Source organism: Microcebus murinus, chromosome 16 (assembly GCF_040939455.1).
Source record: "Microcebus murinus isolate Inina chromosome 16, M.murinus_Inina_mat1.0, whole genome shotgun sequence".
Taxonomy (NCBI): Eukaryota; Metazoa; Chordata; class Mammalia; order Primates; family Cheirogaleidae; genus Microcebus; species Microcebus murinus.
This window is the reverse complement of record NC_134119.1, coordinates 63,359,605-63,379,883: the sequence shown is the minus strand read 5'-3', so window position 1 is coordinate 63,379,883 and position 20,279 is coordinate 63,359,605. Positions and strand designations below refer to the sequence as shown.

Below are 20,279 nucleotides of genomic sequence, written 5' to 3'. Positions count from 1 at the left end.
ATGGCCCTGCTTGGGCCACTTCCCTCTGTGAGCCCAGGGTTAGGGACTTCCCTTATCTAGGCCTCGGTTTTCTTATCAGTACATGGAAATAATAATAATTGGGTGTTGTGATGATCTGACAGTCCAGTTTGTGAGTATTTGGCACGCTGCACGAGCAGCGTTAGCTATTATTGTTACTATCATTTGGAATGATCGGGCTCTTCCTGACTTGGAGTGACAGTGTACATAATGGTAAAGAACGTGGATTTTTGATGTGTTAACGTTTTTTACAACATGGATAGACCTTGGGTACATTTATCCCCCTTGGCCTGTTTCACCAAGTATGAAAGGGAGATAGTAATCCCTTTCTGGCTGGGCTGCTGTGAAGGTGAAATTAGACTAACATGTATAAATTATTTAGCATAGCTCTTGACATCTGATAATCCCTTTTCATACACCAGTTATTTTCCTGTTTTTGCCCAGAGAGGAAAAGGTCTGGCTGGAACCTTTAACCCCTGCCCTTCACCCCATAGCAAAGTGGGAGAGGGGGGCACATTCCCTCTGTTTTTGGGCGGGTCTCTGACTCAGCTCAAGGTACCCCCTTCTCTTGTCCAGCTCCCCAGACCGGTTGGGGCCCTTCTAAAGGGCTCATTAGAGAGGAGAGGTCCCCATCTCCATTCCTGTCGTCCTTTCAGGACTCCCAGGGTCGGCATTAAGGAGGCACGTGTGTGTGTATATATATAGCAGTGGCCAAGACACCTGGCCCTCCAGCCCTCCAGGGGACAAGCGTGGGGGTGCTGGAGGCAGAGTGGGAGGTCGCGATGCTGGGTTCCCCAAGGGTGGGGCCGGTGGGGCCGGGATGGCCGGATGCCTAGGCTGCGGGCGGGGCTGCGGTCGCTCCCTCCTCCCTCGGGAGCTGTTGGACCTGTTGTCCCCCCCTCCACTTCCGGGCTGCTGGGGAGGGGGACGGGCGGCCTCTCGCTCCTCTCTCCTCCCCAGCCACCTGTCTCGTAGGCAGAAGCCGCAGTGCCCTGAGCCCAGAGCGGAGCGCCGAGCCGGAGCTGGTGAGGGGCCGAGGCTGCGGGGAGGAGGGCTGGAGTTTGGGAGTCTCAGGGGCTCAGGCGACTGGCTTGTTCAGAGAGGGGGAGACTGGGAGCCCCCACTGCTGGATCCCTGGGGAGGGCGGCATGGGCGCCGCTGCCCTGCGCAGTGGGGTCAGGACCGAGACTTCGGGCCGGGGAGGAGGGGCGGGAGTCGGACTCCTGAGTCCCGGAAGGAGAAGACGACGGGGTCGCTCTAAGGTAGCCCGAGGGATCGTGGCGGGCTGCTGAGGGGGTAGAGGCCTGACACCTGGACTGGGGAGAGAGGCGGGGTCGGGGAGGCCAGTAGGGGGCACGCTGGACCCGGGACTCAAATTCCGGTCCCGCCTCCGGGGGCGTGCCGCCCTGGGACCCATCAACTCGCGCCCCAACTTCATGCCCCGCCCCTGGAAACTCCGGGCCACGCCCCGCAATGCTCAGCTCCAGCCTTTGAACTCTTAGGCCCCGCCTCCCGGGGGGCGCCGCGCGCTCCGGAGCAGACCGCTGCGTTCCCGGGCTCCCGGGCCCCGCCCCGCGCCGCCAGGCCCCGCCCCCGCCGCGCCGGGCCCCGCCCCCGCCGCGCCGCCAGGCCCCGCCCCCAGAGCGCCGGGCCCGCCCGCCCCGCAGGAGCCCGAAGCCGTCATGGGGACGCCGAGCAGCCCCGAGCTGGGGACCCCGTCGCCGCCCGTCCCGGAGTGCGACGCGGAGGTCCAGCCCCAAGAGCCCTCCCGGCCCCAGGGGCACCCCGAGGACTCCCGCGAGCAGGGGGCGCCCGAGGACCCGGCGGAGCTTCCGAGCCACCCGGGCGCGGAGCAGCAGGCGGACGACGAGGAGGACGTGGGAGAAGGGAGCAGCACCGAGAGCAGCCGCGACGCGGTGAGGGCCCGGAGCGCGACAGCCGCGGGACGCCCAGACGGACTCAGACCCGAACGGGTGACGGGCACGGAGGCAAGTGCAGGAACCTTGCAGAGACCCGGAGATGGGGGAAGACTAGACTCCTGAGAGACGGAGACCGGGACACCCAGCCACAGAGACAGAAACCAGGTGGACAGAGATCCATGCAGAGGCCCAGAGAACAGAGATAGACCCGAACGGTGACAGAGACAGAGAGACGACTCAGAGATAGGGAGACAGACCCAGAGATAGGAGAGACTACTGAAGAGACAGAGACCCGGACACGGAGCCAGAGAGACCCAACCAAGGGAGACCCAGAGACAGAGACACCCTCAGAGACAGAGACTCAGAGAGAGATAGAGAGACACACAGAGGAACCCCAGAAATAGAGGGCAGAGATGCAGGTGCCCAGAGAAACAGAAAAAGAGACGGAAAACTTGAGAGGAGGGAGGAAGAGATCTAGTGATTTGGAGACGGAAGACAGATACTGAGTTGGAGAGACGTGGGGGGGGGAGGACGGAAGGGGGAGAGGGAGAGATCCAGGGACTATAAGAAGGTGATGCCAAGAGAATGGGACCTGGACAGAGAAACAGAGACACTTTCTCCCTGTCCTGCGACCTCTGGGGTCGGGTGGTCACCAGACCTGCACCCTCCCCCGCTCCAACCTGGAATAAAAGAGCCTCAGACCCATTGTGCGCCCGGGGGTGGAGTTAGGCGGACTGAGACCCGCAGGGGGGAATGTGGAACGCGGACCAGACCTACTGGTGACTGCAGGGGGCGGGGCTTCTCCGCTTGACCACGCCCTCTCCGACTTCAGCCCGAGGCCACGCCTCCGGTACAGGTCCTCCCAGCATCTCCGGCGTCCACCCCTTTTGGGGATGGGGTGCGAGGGGCGGCGCGGCGGCTGCGAGGGCAGCAGCTGGAGGCGCTGACTCGCGTGGCCCTGATGGAGCAGCGAGTGAAAGAGCTGCAGCGCCAGAAGAAGGAGCTGAAGATCGAGGTGAGGCTGGGACCCCTTGGGAAGTCTGAACCCAAGTCCAGGAGAACCCGCAAGGCCGGACTCCCAGCCCTTTCCTCCTGCGGGATCAGATTCTAGGCCCCCACCCAGCCCGTCCTCCCTCCAAATCCAGGTCCCTGGCTTCCGTCCTCCCTCCGAATTCAGGAGTTCAGACCCCTGGGCCCTCCCTCAACCCAGGCGTCCGAGCCGCCAGCCCTTGCGTTCTCTCCGCAGATGGAGGTGGAGGTGGCCCTGCTGCGGGGCGAGCTGGCCGGGGAGCGAGTGGCCGCTCGGCGGGAGGAGGAGCAGCTCCGGGAGTTGCTGGGGCAGCAGGTGGCCGCGGAGCAGCGGGAGCAGGTCTGTTTGGCCCGCTGGGTCTTCACCATCGGTTTCCTTCCTCGTCTGTCAGATGGGTATTCCTGGTGTGCTCCGGGGTTGTCCCCATTCCCCAAATGCGCACACATGGGCTCCAGAGAGGGTGGGAGCCAGGTGCCCCATCTTCTTTTCCTCCTCCCTCCCTGACTGTGAATTTTGGGGCCAGATGTACCAGGGCCTCTTCCTTTGCCTCGGAGCTCTTCGCTATTTAAATGTTGGCCAGGGGCTGGAGCGCCTGTGATCCTTGCACTCTGGTAGGCTGAGGCGGGAAGTTCGCTTGAGCTCAGGAGTTGGAGACCAGCCTGAGCAAGAGTGAGTCCCCATCTCTGCTAAAAATAGAAAAAACTATCTGGGCAACTAAAAAAATAAATAAATAAATTAGCCGGGCATGGTGGCGCACGACTGTAGTCGCACCTACTCGGGAGGCTGAGGCAGGAGGATCGCTTGAGCCCAGGAGTTTGAGGTTGCTGTGAGCCAGGCTGACGCCAGGGCACTGTAGCCCCGGCAACAGAGCGAGACTCTGTCTCAAAATAGTAATAATAATAAAAATATAAATAAATAAATGTTGGCCAGGTGCAGTGGCTCACGCCTATAATTTCAGCACTTTGGGCGATCCAGGCGGGAGGATCCCTTTGAGTCCACGAGTTTGAGACCAGCCTGAGCAAGAATGAGTCCCTGTCTCTACTAAAAATAGAAAAGTTAGCTGGGCAGCACGGCTTGTACCTGTAGTTCCAGTTACTCTGGAAGCTGAGGCAGGCCAATCTCTTAAACCCAGACATTTGAGGTTGCAGTGAGCTATGATGATGCCACTGCACTCTACTCAGGTAACAGTGAGATACTGTCTTAAAAGTAAATAAATAAAACAAAACAGTATCATCATATCATTAGCTCGCCTGATTTCTCTCCTGAGGTCTAGATCTATGTGCCCTGCTTCCTAGGATGTTGCCTGCTAGGTGCTCCTTCCTCCCTCAGACCCAGAAATCTGGCTCCTTCTCATTCACCATTTTCACAGCTGACCTCAGCAACTCCCTTCGCCACACTGTCTTGCTGTCCCTTTGGTCACCGGCCCAGAGTCCTAGACCCTGCCCTTCACACCTCCTTGTCCCTCACTCTCAAGCCTGTCAGTCGCCAGGTCCTGTCCTTTCTGCTCTTGCACCTCTCTCCCTAGTCCGTCTCTTTTCCATCCCCACTGCCCGGGCCATGGCTCAGCTTTCACCTTCACTGCTTGGAGGATGCATGAAGGAGCTTGTCCCCAGCCCTCTAATCCATCTCCCGGAGGGATGATTCCAAACCCAGGTCCAACTCCATCCTTCCAGTCTTTCCATGGCTCCCCATTGCCCCAGAATAAGGGCTTCTCAGGTTGACCAAACTCAACATGAGCTGCGTGTGCTGACCTCCCCACTGTCATCTCCCACCATGTTCCTTGTCTCTTCCCACCAGCACATCCTCCTCTGCCCTGCCCTGGCCGGGGTTTGCCCCCCAGACTTCCTGTACTTTTCAACTTTCATGCATTTGTGCCATGCTGTTCCCTCTGCCCAAATGCCCTTCCAGTTCCCTCTGTTTTCCCAGGTCTGGATGCTCCCTGATTTCATTGCATTTCTTTTCTTTTCTTTCTTTGTAGGGACCACTGCAATAGGGTCTTGCAGCAGGGGAGAGAGATTGACTCAACTCCATTGCTCCCTGATTTTTGAGGCTCCCCTGGAAGTCCCCAAATCCAGGAAGCCTTTCTTTTTTTTTTTGATACAGAGTCTCACTTTGTTGCCCAGGCTAGAGTGAGTGCCATGGCATCAGCCTAGCTCACAGTAACCTCAAGCTCCTGGGCTCAAGCAATCCTCCTGCCTCAGCCTCCCGAGTAGCTGGGACTACAGGCATGCACCACCATGCCCAGCTAATTTTTTTTTTTTTGAGACAGAGTCTTACTTTCTTGCCAAGGCTAGAGTGAGTGCCGTGGCTTCAGCCTAGCTTAGAGCAACCTCAAACTCCTAGGCTCAAGCAATCCTCCTGCCTCAGCCTCCCGAGTAGCTGGGACTACAGGCATGCGCCACCATGCCCAGCTAATTTTTTCTATATATATTAGTTGGCCAATTAATTTCTTTCTATTTGTAGTAGAGACGGGGTCTCGCTCTTGCTCAGGCTCGTTTCGAACTCCTGACCTCGAGCAATCCACCCGCCTCAGTCTCCCAGAGTGCTAGGATTACAGGCGTGAGCCACTGTGCCCGGCCCAGGAAGCCTTGAGTTACACTGGCAGACATTTCTCCCCCCCCAGGATCCCATAGTTTTTGTGTTTCACTGCTCTGATCGTTGTGGGCTCTTACTGGCTGTGTCCCCACCTAGAGGACAGGATCCATGTCCAACACCCCTCAGGGTCCCTAGTATCACACAGCGTGGACATGTTTGTGTTCATTCCTTCATTTGTTTCTCAAATAACTGTTTACTTGGCACCACTCTGGGGCAGACCTGTACCAGAGTGAAGCCAGACAGACAGGGTCCCTGTGCTCGTGGAGCTGACGCCCCAGGCAGGGGTCTAAGCTCCGACTGGCCTCTGTTTCCCTGCCTGCGCTCAGGCTGAGGCTGACAACCTGGCTGTTCTCTCAGGAACAGAGGCGGCTGAGCCAGGAGCGGGATCGCGTGGAGGGTCTGCGCCGGAGACTGCAGGAGGCCCAGGGGCAGCTCGACTCACAGCCGGAGGACCAGCGCGAGAAGCTTCTGCAGAGGGTGCAGGAGGTGAGGCCCTCTGGTGTCCAGGCCCCTCTTCCACCAGGACCCAGGAGTCTAGGCCCTGAGCCTCCTCACCCCCAGGACCGGGGGTCCTTCCTCATTGACCAGGAGGAGTCCTGGCCCCCACCCACTCTTCCCTGGACCCTTTGGCTCCCCCACTCACAGATGAGGGAGCAGCTGGACGTGGCCCAGCGTGCCTATGAGGACCTGGAGTTCCAGCAACTGGAGCAGGAGAGCCGGCAGGAGGAGGAGGACCGGGACAGCTCTGGGGCCCGGGCACCAGACCCCAAGGTCCAGGAACTTCAGGCCAGCGTGGCACAGCACAGGGTGAGTCACGCTGCACTGGCCCTGCCTCCCTTGCCATTCCTCTCCGTCTCCTCTGCTCCTTGTCTGCCCCTTTCTCTGTCCCCGTTTCCTGCCTGTGTCTCGTTCTTCAGAATAGTAACGATAGCTGATGCTCCTGGAACATTTGCCACGTGCCAGACATGGTTCTGGGCGTTTCATGAGTATTTACTCATCCAGTCCTTACAACAAACCTGTGAGGCAAGTCCTAGTATTTTCTTTTCCATATTATCAATGGTGAAACTGAAGGTCAAGGTGGCTTAAGTAATCTTTTCCAAGGTTGCTTAGTTCAGAAGGAATAGGTAGAGCCAGGATTTGAAGCAACTCAATCTTCTCCACTACGCTCTTTGCTTCCCAAACCCCGGTCCAAAAGGATGCTCCACGAGCTCTTCCTAGGAGCTCATGTTCAAGGTCTGCCCAGTCCTATGGGAAGAGGAGACGTGTTTGACTAATTTAATACAGAGTTTCCCAAAGTTTTGCATTAGAAAGCCATGCTGTGGGTCTCCTTTCCCCACTTCTATTTCTGGATCTTTTTCCTGTCCCTCCCTCTTCTCCTCTGTCTCAGATGGTTTCTGTCTGTTCTATTTCTGTCTTGTCTCCTTTCTCTGTATGTCTATCTGTTTGGGTCTGTCTTGATCGCTGTTTTCTCTATGTGTTCTGGTTTGTCTGTCTGTCTGTCCCTCTGTCTGCATTTCCTCCAGTCCACCCCAGATCTCTTCTGGACCCCCAAAAGGGAAGAGGGCACCACGGAGCCGAACTGAGTTCCCATCCCGGGACACTCCGATCCCGTGGTCTCTGTGAGGGGGTGGAGCACACCCCGGCATTCAGGGAGGACCTGGGTTTGTGGAGGGTGGGCCTGGAGAGCCAGCCGGGCCCCTGGGGCTGCCGAGCGAGTAACCAGGGCAGTTGGGGGTGCCCTGCAGCGCCGTATCCAAGTCCTAGAGGAGCAGCTCAAGTCGCTGGGGGAGCAGAAGGCGGCCGAGAGCTGGGGGCTGAACCAGAAGAAGGAGGAGGCTCTTCAGGCCCTGACGCAGGTGGGCTTCCCCGCACCTGGCACCCTGTCCTCACCTCCCCCTGGGGCAACTCCCCACCTCCCCGCACCCCAGATGTCTCCTGGCATCCGGGAAAGCAGCTGGGATGGCCCCTTCTGACTTTGAGATACAGTTGTCCCTGATGTCTCTGCGCAGGAACGGAGCCGGCTGCTCGAGCTCAACCGCCTGCAGGGGACACCGGGTGGGGACTTTTCTGAGCCCAACCAGGCCCTCACTAAGGTATGTGGATTTCATGGGCCCGTTACCCCTCCTCCCTCAGACCCAGGGGTCCAGGCCCCCAGCCCCTCCTCCCTCCAGACCCCTCCAGGTCCGGTGTGCCTCCCCCCTCTCTCCTGCAGCTGCTGTTCACACAGAAAACAGACCGCCAGCTGCTGGTGCTCCAGGACCCCACTGCCCGCGCCGCTGCCACCTCCACCTCCTCCTGCCTCTTCTCCGTCCACAGCTCCCTGCAGGTGCCTCCCCCACGGCCCCGTGTCCCGTTGTCTCGCTGGTCAGTGGGGAGGGAGGGGCTGAGAGCAGCGCCCCACACTGGGGTCTCCAGAACTCATGTCAGAGCGCAGGGGGAGGCAGGGAGGGTTGATCAAGGGGTATTTTTATGACTCCAGGTTTATTATTCTTTCTTTCTTTTGCCTAACACCCCACCCATCCCCTGGCAAAATAACAACACGTGCACCTGGGAGGAAATTTTAAAAACAACCAAACAGAGGCTTCCCAAGAAGCAGTGCAGCTACTTGTTTCTTGAGTATCTTTTCATACCTTAAAAAACTGGGGATCCCTGGCCGGGCGCTGTGGCTCACGCCTGTAATCCTAGCTCTTGGGAGGCCAAGGCGGGCGGATTGCTCAAGGTCAGGAGTTCGAAACCAGCCTGAGCAAGAGTGAGACCCCGTCTCTACTATAAATAGAAAGAAATTAATTGGCCAACTGATATATATATAAAAAATTAGCCGGGCATGGTGGCGCATGCCTGTAGTCCCAGCTACCCGGGAGGCTGAGGCAGAAGGATCACTTGAGCCCAGGAGTTTGAGGTTGCTGTGAACTAGGCTGACGCCACGGCACTCACTCTAGCCTGGGCAACAAAGCGAGACTCTGTCTCAAAAAAAAAAACAAAAAAAAAACAAAAAAAAAAACAACTGGGGATCCCAACTTATCAATGGTTAGAACATTCACTGAATGGGGTTGCTTGCTACTAATTTTTACAAAATGAAGTAAAGTAGAAAATATGAGAGTGTGTGCACGAGGTAGGGGAGAATACAGGTTGAGTACCTCTCATCTGAAAAGCTAAAATCCGAAATGCTCCAAAATCTGCAACGTTTTGAGCACCAACATGACATTCAAAGGAAATGCTCATTGGAACATTAAAGATTTCAGATTTTTGGATTAGGGATGCCCCAACTCAAGTATTCCAAAATCCAAAAATATCAGAAGTCCTAAACATTTCTGGTCCCAAGCATTTTGGATGAGGCTTACTCAATCTATAGTAGATGAAAAAAAGGTCTGTTTCAGTTGTGTGGGTTCGTGGTAAGCACTTAGGAATTGGTGGGGCTTGGCTGGGCGTGGTGGTTCATGCCTGTGATCCCAGCACTTTGGGAGGCTGAAGCAGGAGGATCACTTAAGCTTTGATACCAGCCTGAGCAACATGGTGAGACCCCACCTCTATAAAAACTAGAAAAAATGAGCTGGGCATGGTGGCATGTGCCTGTGAGTCCCAGCTACTCTGGAGGCTGAGCCAGGAGGACCGCTTGAGCCCAGGAGTCTGAGGTTGCTGTGAGCAAGGCTGATGCCACGACATTCTAGCCTGGACAACAGAGTGAGACTCTGTCTCAAAAAAATTAAATTAAATTTTAAAAAGCCCTGCCAAATTGATCTCCATAAAGGTAATTCCAGTAGAACATTCTTAGCATCGTGTGAGAACATCTGGGTTTCCTACACATCCACCAGCACAGTGGATTTTGTTTAAAAAAGTTTTATTGAGATATAATTCATGTCCTATACAATTCATCCATTTAAAGTGTACCATTCTGTCTTTTAGGATATTCAGGGATGGATAACTATTACTACAATGAATTTTAGGACATCTTTGTTACCCCCCAAAAAGAAACTCTGAACCCCTTATCTATTACCCCACAAACCCCCAATCTCCCACACCCCCTGGCAACTGCAATTGTCCTTCCTGTCCTTCTGTTAATTTGCCTGTTTCGTGTAAATGGGGTTACACTCTGTGTAGTCTTAGCAACCAGCTTCTGTCACTCAGCATCACGGTGACAGGAGGTTTTTGGTCTGTGCCAATGACGGGGTGGTTTCACCCGGCAGTTTTTTTTTTTTTTGAGACAGAGTCTCACTTTGTTGCCCAGGCTAGAGTGAGTGCTGTGGCATCAGCCTAGCTCACAGCAACCTCAAACTCCTGGGCTCAAGCAATCCTCCTGCCTCAGCCTCCCAAGTAGCTGGGACTACAGGCATGCGCCACCATGCCCAGCTAAATTTTTCTATATATATTAGTTGGCCAATTAATTTCTTTCTATTTATAGTAGAGACGGGATCTCGCTCTTGCTCAGGCTGGTTTTGAACTCCTGACCTCGAGCAATCCACCCGCCTCGGCCTCCCAGAGTGCTAGGATTACAGGCATGAGCCACTGCGCCTGGCCTCACCAGGCAGTTTTTGACTTGTGGTTGAGATCAAACGTGTTTCTTGTGTGTTTTCAGGGCTCCATTGGCCTCCAGAGGACCGGGAGCCTTCCCCGGAAAAGGGGAGAGAGGGCGAGCCAGAGAGGATCCTCTCGACCTCTGTCCCTCCACTGTAAGGGTGAGGACTCCGCCCCTGCCTGCCCTCTGCCCCCAGCAGCACCGCCCTGCAGAGGGTGGAGGAAACCGGCACAGATGGCTGCAGGGCGAGAAGGAGAAGGGCTGGGCCAGGGACCGTCCCAGCCCAGTAACCCGGTCCCCTCTCCCCCAGGACCCCTGGAGGCCTCAGCTCTCCCGCCACCAGTGGGGGACTCCAGCAGATACCCCCTCTACCAGCTGCTGAACTATGGCCCCGGGAATAGGTGAGACATCAGGGAGTAGGTGGGAGCTGTGGGGAAAAGGTCCTGCTACTAAAAGCCACCATCTTTGTTTCCTGCTCCTAGCTATGGGGCCCTCCACCCCGACATCGCTCACATGGAGAGGCTCCTGAAGCAGGCCGTGGCCGAGAGGGAGCGGCTGCTCAAGGCCAGGGTGAGGCCCCAGAGCGTCATGCTGAGGAACTCAAGAGTGTACCTGGGACCGGGTGTCCAGGCCCAGCCCCTTCACCTCAGACCAGGGGGTCCGGCCCCAGCCCCTCCTCCCTCAGACCCAGGGGGCCAGCCCCAGCCCCTCCTCCCTCAGACCCAGGGTCCTGTCCCCAGCCCCTCCTCCCTCACACCCAGGGGTCCATGTCCCCAGCCCCTCCTCCCCCAGACCCAGGGGTCCAGCCCCAGCCCCTCCCCCCTCAGACCCAGGGGTCTAGCCCCAGCCCCTCCCCCCTCAGACCCAGGGATCCAGCCCCAGCCCCTCCTCCCTCAGACCCAGGGGTCCAGCCCCAGCCCCTCCTCCCTTAGACCCAGGGATCCAGCCCCAGCCCCTCCTCCCTCAGACCCAGGGGTCCAGCCCCAGCCCCTCCCCCCTCAGACCCAGGGATCCAGCCCCAGCCCCTCCTCCCTCAGACCCAGGGGTCCAGCCCCAGCCCCTCCCCCCTCAGACCCAGGGGTCCAGCCCCAGCCCCTCCTCCCTCAGACCTGGGGGTCCAGCCCCAGCTGTTCCTCCCTCAGACCAGGGGGTCTGGCCCCAGCCCCTCCTCCCTTAGACCCAGAGGTCCAGCCCCAGCCCCTCCCCCCTCAGACCCAGGGATCCAGCCCCAGCCCCTCCTCCCTCAGACCCAGGGGTCCAGCCCCAGCCCCTCCTCCCTCAGACCAGGGGATCCAGCCCCAGCCCCTCCCCCCTCAGACCCAGGGGTCCAGCCCCAGCCCCTCCTCCCTCAGACCAGGGGATCCAGCCCCAGCCCCTCCTCCCTCAGACCCAGGGGTCCAGCCCCAGCCCCTCCTCCCTCAGACCAGGGGATCCAGCCCCAGCCCCTCCTCCCTCAGACCCAGGGGTCCAGCCCCAGCCCCTCCTCCCTCAGACCCAGGGGTCCAGCCCCAGCCCCTCCTCCCTCAGACCTGGGGGTCCAGCCCCAGCTGTTCCTCCCTCAGACCAGGGGGTCTGGCCCCAGCCCCTCCTCCCTCAGACCTGGGGGTCCAGCCCCAGCTGTTCCTCCCTCAGACCAGGGGGTCTGGCCCCAGCCCCTCCTCCCTCAGACCTGGGGGTCCAGCCCCAGCTGTTCCTCCCTCAGACCAGGGGGTCCGGCCCCAGCCCCTCCTCCCCCAGACCCAGGGGTCCAGCCCCAGCCCCTCCCCCCTCAGACCCAGGGGTCCAGCCCCAGCCCCTCCCCCCTCAGACCCAGGGGTCCAGCCCCAGCCCCTCCCCCCTCAGACCCAGGGGTCCAGCCCCAGCCCCTCCTCCCTCCGATCCAGGAATCTAGTACCTTCCCCCTACATCTGCTGGGTCACCATCCTCATTGACTCCTTCATCTTGAATCCACAGGAAGGCAGGAGAAGGGACACAGAAGCTTCCTCAGGCTCCGTTCCTGCCATCACGGTCAGTCCTGCCCTCACCCACCCCTGTCCCTGCCCTGTTCTCCCGGCCTGTGCCCTTTTCATATTCCACACTTTCCCCTCCTCTAATGCAAAAGAAAAGTGTCCTGGGCTTGGCAAGGGAAAGGAACCAAAAAGGACCCAGTTCCTGTTCCCATGACATTGTAATGGTCATCAGTACCCATGCCTCTCCTTAGCTAACTTGTTACACATCTCGGCGCCTCAGTTTCCCCTTCTGTACATTGGTGATAATGTCAGCATTTACTACAGAATGAGGGCAAGTATGTGCTGGAACTTTTAAAAGTCATTTAAAAATGTATGTTGTTTATATTTATTTCTTTTATAAAATTTTTATTATAGAAATATTCAAATAAATGCAAAGGTAGGGAGAATAGATTCATAACCCCCCACATACCCACCATGAGGCTTCAATAATTGTCAGCAGTGACTCTTGTTTTACCTGCTAACTTTATTTTACTAATCCCACACATATATCCCAATCTGCACAGGAATATTTTATTTATTTATTTATTTATGTATGTATGTATGTATGTATGATAGAGTCTCTCTTTGCTGCCCAGGCTATAGTGAGTGCCGTGGCGTCAGCCTAGCTCACAGCAACCTCAAACTCCTGGGCTCAAGTGATCCTCCTGCCTCAGCCTCCCAAGGAGCTGGGACTACAGGGATTCGCCACCATGCCCAGCTAATTTTTTCTATATATATTAGTTGGCCAATTAATTTCTTTCTATTTATAGTAGAGACGGGGTCTCGCTCTTGCTCAGGCTGGTTTTGAAGTCCTGACCTCGAGCAATCCACCCACCTCGGCCTCCCAGAGTGCTAGGATTACAGGCGTGAGCCACCGCACCCGGCCTCTTACATCTCTTTTAATCTCTCTGATAGTTCTCTCTTCCCATTTTTGAAAAAACGCCATTTATTTGTGGAAAAGAATCAAGTCATTTATCCTGTAGATTTTTGCACATTCTGGATTTAGCTGACAGCTTCCTTATTAAGGTTTTATTTTTACTGATGATACATTTTTACCTACGATACATATTGTTATAAACAATGACATACACAGTGTCCAGAAGGTGAAGGTCACTTTCTTCCTCCCTGATCTCACTTCTGGCGTTGAGAAACCTTCAGATCTATATTTATACTTTTCCACGTGCGCTAATCAAACCATATTTTGTGAATTTATTTGTCCCATGAATGAGCACATCACTCCCAACCTGCTTTTGGTTTCCTCAACCATCTGTCCTTCCCTTATTCATTTCAGCCCGTATTTATTGAGTGCCTACTATGTGCTAGGCCCTGGGTTCCAGTGGTGACCCAGATAAAAATCCCCGCCCTTGGGGAAGTGATGTTTAGCGCAGTATTGTCATTTATTAAACTGTCCCTGTGTGCTTCGTCCCCTTCCCGTCCACCCCCTGCTGTCTTTTGTGCGCATGCGCAAGAATGTCTCTGGGATTCGCTCCTAGAATGGGCTTGCGGGCTTGGAGACCCCGACGGCAGCTCGCTCATCCTTGAAACAGCCCCGGGAGGAGGGGGCGGTGGTAACCCCCAAGTGTCAGCACAGGGAACTGGGTTCCGTGGAGGTGACACGGTCTGCTGGTGGAGAGTTCCCGGCCCATCCCTGCTGTCCTCCTGGGTTGGAGCCTGGCTCTGCCACATCCTGGCTGGGTGACTTTGGTGAGTCACTTCCTCTCTAGAAGCCTCAGTTTCCTCATCTGACCAGTGGGGACATTAATGGGCTGTTTTGGAGAGGAAACAAGGGGATCACTGTGACCAGCAGGAACAGAGCCTGACAGGTACTGGAAGCTTCCATACCTGGAGGTGACCTTAGTGCTCTTGTGTGGATCTGGTGGGAGTCCAGGTCCCCGTGGGTGCTCTTTAAACCAGACCTCCCCTGCTGCCGACCCCTTTCTCCTCCTCCTCTATCTGCCCTGCCTCCAACCTGCGACAGTCATCTCCGTTTCTCATCCTTTCTTGCTCTCCGGCCTGGCCACTGTTTCCTAAGCCCTTGATACTCAGCAGGGAACCAACAACATGGGTTCTCCCACCGCCTGCCACTGAGCTTGTCAGACAGGCAGAACCCCACCCCCATCCAAGACCACACCCTGGAATGACCAGATCAGGGTCTACATGTTAACAAAATTCCCAGGCGGTCTGCTGGCATGCAGAAGTTTGAGATGAATTTTCCCAAGAGTCAGTTTGACCTTGGGAATCTTACCGTTCTTTGCAGGGATTATTTGGGAAGAATAGGTTCCATCAGGCCAGCCCAGGTTTGGGCTCTCATAAACAGTAGACACTCATATTTCCTTCTTTCTTGCCCCCCTAACCTTTATGACCAGCTAAGATGACCACTCTGCCTAGTGAGTCCTGGCTCAGTCAGCTCCTGCTGTGTGACTTTGGTGGAGTGACTTAACCACTCTGAGTCTTGGTTTCCACATCTGTAAAATGGGGGTAAATGTACTCAGCCCCCAGGAGAGCTTGAAGGGGCAGAGAGATTATACCTAGAAAGTGCTTAGCACAGGACTAAAATCACTGATTCCATCACAATAAGAATAACAACAGTAAGGCCGGGCTTGGTGGCTCACGCCTGTAATCCTAGCACTCTGGGAGGCCGAGGCGGGCGGATTGCTCGAGGTCAGGAGTTCGAAACCAGCCTGAGCAAGAGCGAGACCCCGTCTGTACTAAAAATAGAAGGAAATTAATTGGCCAACTAATATACATAGAAAAAATTAACTGGAAATGGTGGCACATGCCTGTAGTCCCAGCTACTCGGGAGGCTGAGGCAGGAGGATCGCTTGAGCCCAGGAGTTTGAGGTTGCTGTGAGCTAGGCTGACGCCACGGCACTCACTCTAGCCAGGGCAACAAAGCAAGACTCTGTCTCAAAAAAAAAAAAGAATAACAATAGTAATAATGTAAACAGTGCTCTCTTCTAATGATCACTTACCATTTGGTTCCTGTTTTACACACTCAACAGTGAGGACCCCACTTTGGGGACCCTGGCCCAGAGGCCCTCCATTTCTCTGATATGCCTCTGATGTTGCAGGGCAAGCTCTAGGTCAGGAATACTTGGGTTTGCATCCAGCTCTGCCACCTAGAAGCTCTGTTGACCTCGGGTGTGTCATTTCATCTCTCTGCACCCCATTTCGCTCATTTGTAAAGTGGGGCTCACGGTAGCTCTGTCCCAAGGGCGGTGGTGAGGCGTCAAGGAGCTGATGGTCATAAGCCCTGGGCAGAGTGTCACAGTCCCTAAACGTGCTGTTGGCTGAACATTCCCCCGAAAGGCTGCAGCGGGCCTCACACGAGAGCTGCTGTGACCGGCTCTCCTGGGGGCGCTCCAGGATGTGGAATCCCCCCCCAACCCCACTTCAGCTGCCCCCTCTCTTCCTCCCCAGGCGCCGCCCGCACCCCCACCCCACCCTCCAGGCCCGCGTGTCTTGGATCTCCGGCAGCACCTGGAACGCTGGGGCCACAGCCCGGAAAGCTGCCCGCAAGTGCGGGTGTCGGGGTGCTGCTGCCGCGGACCCCTGGTGAAGATGGGCGGCCGCATCAAGACCTGGAGGAAGCGATGGTTCTGCTTTGACCGCCAAGCCCGCCGCCTGGCCTACTACGCGGGTAAGCCCAGTCTAGCTGCCTGGGCCCCAGGACACTTCCCTCCCCCAACCCGGCAGGCAGCAGGAGGCCTGGCCCCCTGCTCCCTGCTCTTTTAGGCCCATGAATCTGGATCCCCAGCCCTTTCCTCCCTCTGGACTCAGCAGTCCAAGCACCCACTTTCCTGTCCCTCCCCAGGATGCAGGAATCTGGGTCCCTAGCTCCCACCTTCCCCATCACCCAGGAATGCAAATTCCCAGTCCCTTCCTCCTTAAGTCTCCTAGAATTCAACCTCCCAGCTCCAGGCCCCATTTTCCTAAGATACTCAGGAGTCTGAACCTGCATTGTCAGGGCCCCTTCCCCCAGCCCCCCAACAATACCCAGGAGTCCAAGACCCCTTCCCCTTCCCTCTAGGGGAAGCAATGATTCTGAAGCTCTCCTCGAGCTCCTCCATTATCAGAGACCAAGGCATTCAGCGATGCAGGGGTCCAGCTCCCCACCCCCCAGTCCCCAATCTTGTCCAGTTTCCCAACCAGCATCAGCACTCACTCACCTCCCAACCATGGTACTTTAGGAACCTTCAGACTCTGTCACCACGTTCCTCACTGGAAACCCAGTCCCAGGACTTGGGCCCAGTGCTCTCTCCCCACCCAGCACGTACAGACACACACTTTTTTTTTTTTGAGACAGTCTTACTTTGTTGCCCAGGCTAGAGTGAGTGCTGTGGCATCAGCCTAGCTCACAGCAACCTCAAACACCCGGGCTAAAGTGATCCTCCTGCTTCAGCCTCCTGAGTAGCTGGGACTACAGGCATGCGCCACCATGCCCGGCTAATTTTTTCTATATCTATTAGTTGGCCAATTAATTTCTTTCTATTTATAGTAGAGACAGGGTCTCGCTCTTCCTCAGGCTGGTTTTGAACTCCTGACCTCGAGCAATCCACCCACCTTGGCCTCCCAGAGTGCTAGGATTACAGGCGTGAGCCACTGCACCTGGCCTGATACACATGTCTTACTGGTTCTTTTTCTCCCTTACCTCCCCTGCCAGACAAGGACGAGACCAAGCTCAAAGGTGTCATCTACTTCCAGGCCATTGAGGAAGTCTACTACGACCACTTGCGCTGTGCCTTCAAGGTGAATGAAGCCCCTCAGTGCCACCCCACCCTCTGAGTCCGAGCCCCTTGACCCAGCCTTATCTCATCCCTGACTTGTCCTGGGAAAAGCCACCCACAGCTCCCACTGCGAGGGTACTCACCATCTAGCACAGGACACCAACAGGTCATGTCACCACAGGGACCAAACCTTACGAGCTCAGACTCAGGCTCTCAGCCCCTGTTAATTTTTTTGGAGCAAAAGTTTTAGAGCAAACATTTGGCAAACTCTGATGTCAAACTGGACTAAATGAAATGAGGTCAGAGTCAGCACTGGGGCAGTCTGGGCACATCTGAAGGAGACAGTCAGGCTGCCAGCAGTTGCCAAATGGGAATGGGTCCCCTGGCGTCACGGCTTGTTTATTTTTCCCTGGAGAACTCAGGAATTCGAACGTGCATAAAAGTGCCGGGACAGGAATCTAAATGTTGGCAATTGATACAATATTTAGAAAGCTCTGTAAAGTAGCCAACTGTGGCTCTCTAGGACTCAGGTTGGAATCCCAGCTGTGTGACAAGGAAAGTGACTTCCCTTCTCCAGACTTAGTTTTCTCGTGTGCAAAATGGGCACACAACCCATTCTGTCAGGGTTATTGAGAGCTAACAACATAATAGACGTAAAGGATTTACTCAACGTGGGGGGGGGGTTGACAAGTAGTACTCAATAAGTGGGTTCTAGATACTATCCCCAGGTACCGGGGGACCTAGATTTTGGGGAGGTGTGATTTGAATGTCTATATTTCTAATATAGGGGAAGGTAGGCTGGGAGAAGGGGCCATGGGTCTAACTTTTAAATTTCTCTTGTTCCTAATTTAATAACAGCCTTCTACTTTTATTAATGTTAATCACTTCCCTGTGTTCAATCATTTAATCCTTATAACCCAATGAGGTAGGTACCATCATTTAGGAAGACAGGGAAACTGAGATTCAATCTTAAGTAACTTGCCCAGTGCCATACAGGCAGTAAGTAGCAAGGCTGGATTCGAACCCAGGCTGTGGCTGGTATCCCTTGTCTCAACCACTGTCACTCCGCTGCTTATTCCAGAGCCCCAACCCCCGCCTGACGTTCTGCGTCAAAACCTACGAACGCCTGTTCTACATGGTGGCCCCGAGCCCGGAAGCCATGCGCATCTGGATGGACGTCATCGTGACCGCAGCGGATGAAAACCACGCCCCCTGAGCGCCCCGCCCGCTTGGGGGCGGTCCCTGCGAGGCTCCGCCCTCGCACGCTGGCAGCGGCGCTCCGAGGCCCCGCCCACTTCCGGAAAACCCGGGCCCGCCCCTTTGGAACTCTCCCGGGAATTCTGCTGGCGCTGCGGCTCTGCTGGCCCGAGCCCTGGCGTTCTAGGTGGCAGGAGTCTTTCCGCGACGGGATCGCCGGCCCCTGAGGCCCTGCCCGGGGCGGGAGGAAGATTGCAGGGGCGGGAAGGAACTATTTATTGGTGCTCCTGTGATACCGAATTAAATACGGAGGAAGGAAAACAGGGGTTGCTGCTGTGGTTTCCAGCCCAGGCGTCTGGGGCCCCTTCGGGACGTCCAAGTTTCCCCCATCCCTGCCCCGAGGACCCTGGGTCATCCCTGCTGATGCATCCGTGTCCTTTATGCACTGGGAGCTCCATGAGGCAGAACCAGGGTTGTCCTGGTCACTGCCTTGTCCCCAGCGCCATAGGGCATGTCTCTTTCCATGAAAGTGAAAGAAACACATCGTTTCCCTTTCACCTCTGGGTCTTTGTAGGTACTGTTCCCTTTGCTTAGGCACCTCTCCCTACTGCACCCAGGTTCTACTCATCATTTGGATTTTAGCTCCTGTGTTTTGTCTTTCTCCAGGAAGCCCTCCCTGATTGTCCTGGCTGGTCAGATGCTTTCTCTAGGCTTCCCGCCATAGCCCTGACCACTCTGTCCCTGCCTCCCCCATGCCAACCCTGGTCACTCTACCCTGTATTTCTCCCACCACGGCCTTGACTACCAGGGTCATCGCTGCTGAGTCTGTCTCCCTGTCTGGACTGGGAGCTCCAGGAGGGACTGGGGCTGTGTCTGTCACTACTGAGCCCTTGGCACACACAGCAAAGGGCCTAGTGCAGACTGGGTGTGGGGGAAACATCTGGGGGTTGAATAAATTGATGGGAAAGTGATGCTGGGGACGGTTGTCAGCAAGGCAGGCAGAGCTCTGTGGCTGACTTCTTTTCATACTTTAGGTCTCATCTAAGGGGTCCCCTCCTTCAAGAAGCTCTCCCTGACCCCTAGGCTGGGTCAGATGCCTACTGTGGGCCTGCACAGTCCCCTGGGCTGCCCCACTCTTAAGTTGTCACTCTGGAGACAGCTGACCCCCCCAAAAAACAGTCTCGTTTAGTATCCAGATTTAGTGCTCCAGAAGCCTGGGAGTGCAAACACCCCAATCCCCAGGTCCTCCGGGACTCCAGGGGTCCCCTTGGCCTCCACTTCCAGATGTGAGACACCTGGATTCTTGGATACATTCAGCCCCCAGCCCCTCTGCAAAGCAGGCCCTTACTGCATCCGGCTTTGCGGGTATGTGACCAGTGTAGACGACGGCTCCCTGTGCTCAGAAGAGCCCTGCTCCTTTGTCGAATGCTCTGTGGTCACCTTCTGGAAATTCTTAATAATTTTACCTTTGGCAGATGGAAGTGAAGACTGAGGGGACAATGGAGCATGACGGGGAGGATTGGTGGCTCAGCTCACAGGCAGCCCCGCCTCCCCGGGACAAGTTCTCTCTCCCATGCCCTCCCTGCCGCTGGCAGGGGCCTGGTACAGGCACGGGAGGATGGGGGTCGGAGTGCTTGTTCCTCATGGTATCTTGGGGTGGAGCATGGTGGTGGACAGCTGGTGGGAAGGGGAACCCAGCAACCAGGTCACTCAAATTACGGGGCAGTACCTTGAACAGCGCTTTTTCCTGCCTTTCGAATTAGATCCCCACATTTTCATTTTCCACTGTGCCCTGAAAACGTGGCATTCGGCCCCGCCCCTGACCCCACTCCTTCCCCAACTTGTCCCAGACAGTGTGTCCCAGAGGGGGTGGGTCTGAGACAGGCTGGGCTCACTGGGCTCAGAGCCTGCTCTGCTCCAGGCGACAGGAAACCCAGAGTGGATGTGGCCCCAGCCTTGACTGAGGCCCAGCAGCGTGACCTCCAGTGCTGGGGCCGCCTCCTCACTGGCCACCCCCAACCGGATTGTGCATCTCTTTGCAGTGAAGCCTGCGCAGGGAGGGGAGCTGGAGGAGAGTTCTCTGGTCCTAGGCCAGGTGGGGGTCAGCGCCCAGAATCTAGGCAGGCCCGAGCAAGAGGAGACTCCCCACCCTGGGTCCCACTCCCTCCCAAGACGCTAGTTCTTCCGGTTGGGCCAGTTGGGGTTCCTCCCTGAAACTCTCCCACACAGCTGGAGCCTGCAGGGCCTCCTGCCCCAGAACCACACACAATAACAACAGTGCTGTCACCCTGG

The 20,279-nt window shown here is 56.2% G+C and overlaps 1 protein-coding gene across 1 annotated transcript; it reads left to right on the top strand.

The window, feature by feature from the left end:
• The first annotated feature begins 1,671 nt into the window (after positions 1-1,671).
• Positions 1,672-18,308, top strand: PHLDB3 (pleckstrin homology like domain family B member 3). The gene is made up of 15 exons (XM_012761237.2): positions 1,672-1,934; positions 2,770-2,952; positions 3,184-3,306; positions 5,920-6,048; positions 6,208-6,369; positions 7,308-7,418; positions 7,572-7,655; positions 7,775-7,888; positions 10,136-10,235; positions 10,386-10,476; positions 10,558-10,645; positions 12,029-12,082; positions 15,484-15,703; positions 16,727-16,812; positions 17,872-18,308. Exons 1-15 carry the CDS (start codon positions 1,701-1,703, stop codon positions 18,004-18,006), a joined length of 1,914 nt encoding a protein of 637 aa, XP_012616691.2. The 5' UTR covers positions 1,672-1,700; the 3' UTR covers positions 18,007-18,308.
• Positions 18,309-20,279: the final 1,971 nt, after the last annotated feature.

What these genes read in the sequence shown, in the direction of transcription:
- PHLDB3 (XM_012761237.2), top strand. Translation starts at nt 1,701, where the DNA reads ATGGGGACGCCGAGCAGCCCCGAGCTGGGGACCCCGTCGCCGCCCGTC. An exon ending in TTCTGCAGAGGGTGCAGGAG is followed by an intron (nt 6,049 to 6,207) that starts GTGAGGCCCTCT and finishes CCCCACTCACAG; the next exon opens with ATGAGGGAGCAGCTGGACGT. An exon ending in GCTCCGTTCCTGCCATCACG is followed by an intron (nt 12,083 to 15,483) that starts GTCAGTCCTGCC and finishes CTTCCTCCCCAG; the next exon opens with GCGCCGCCCGCACCCCCACC.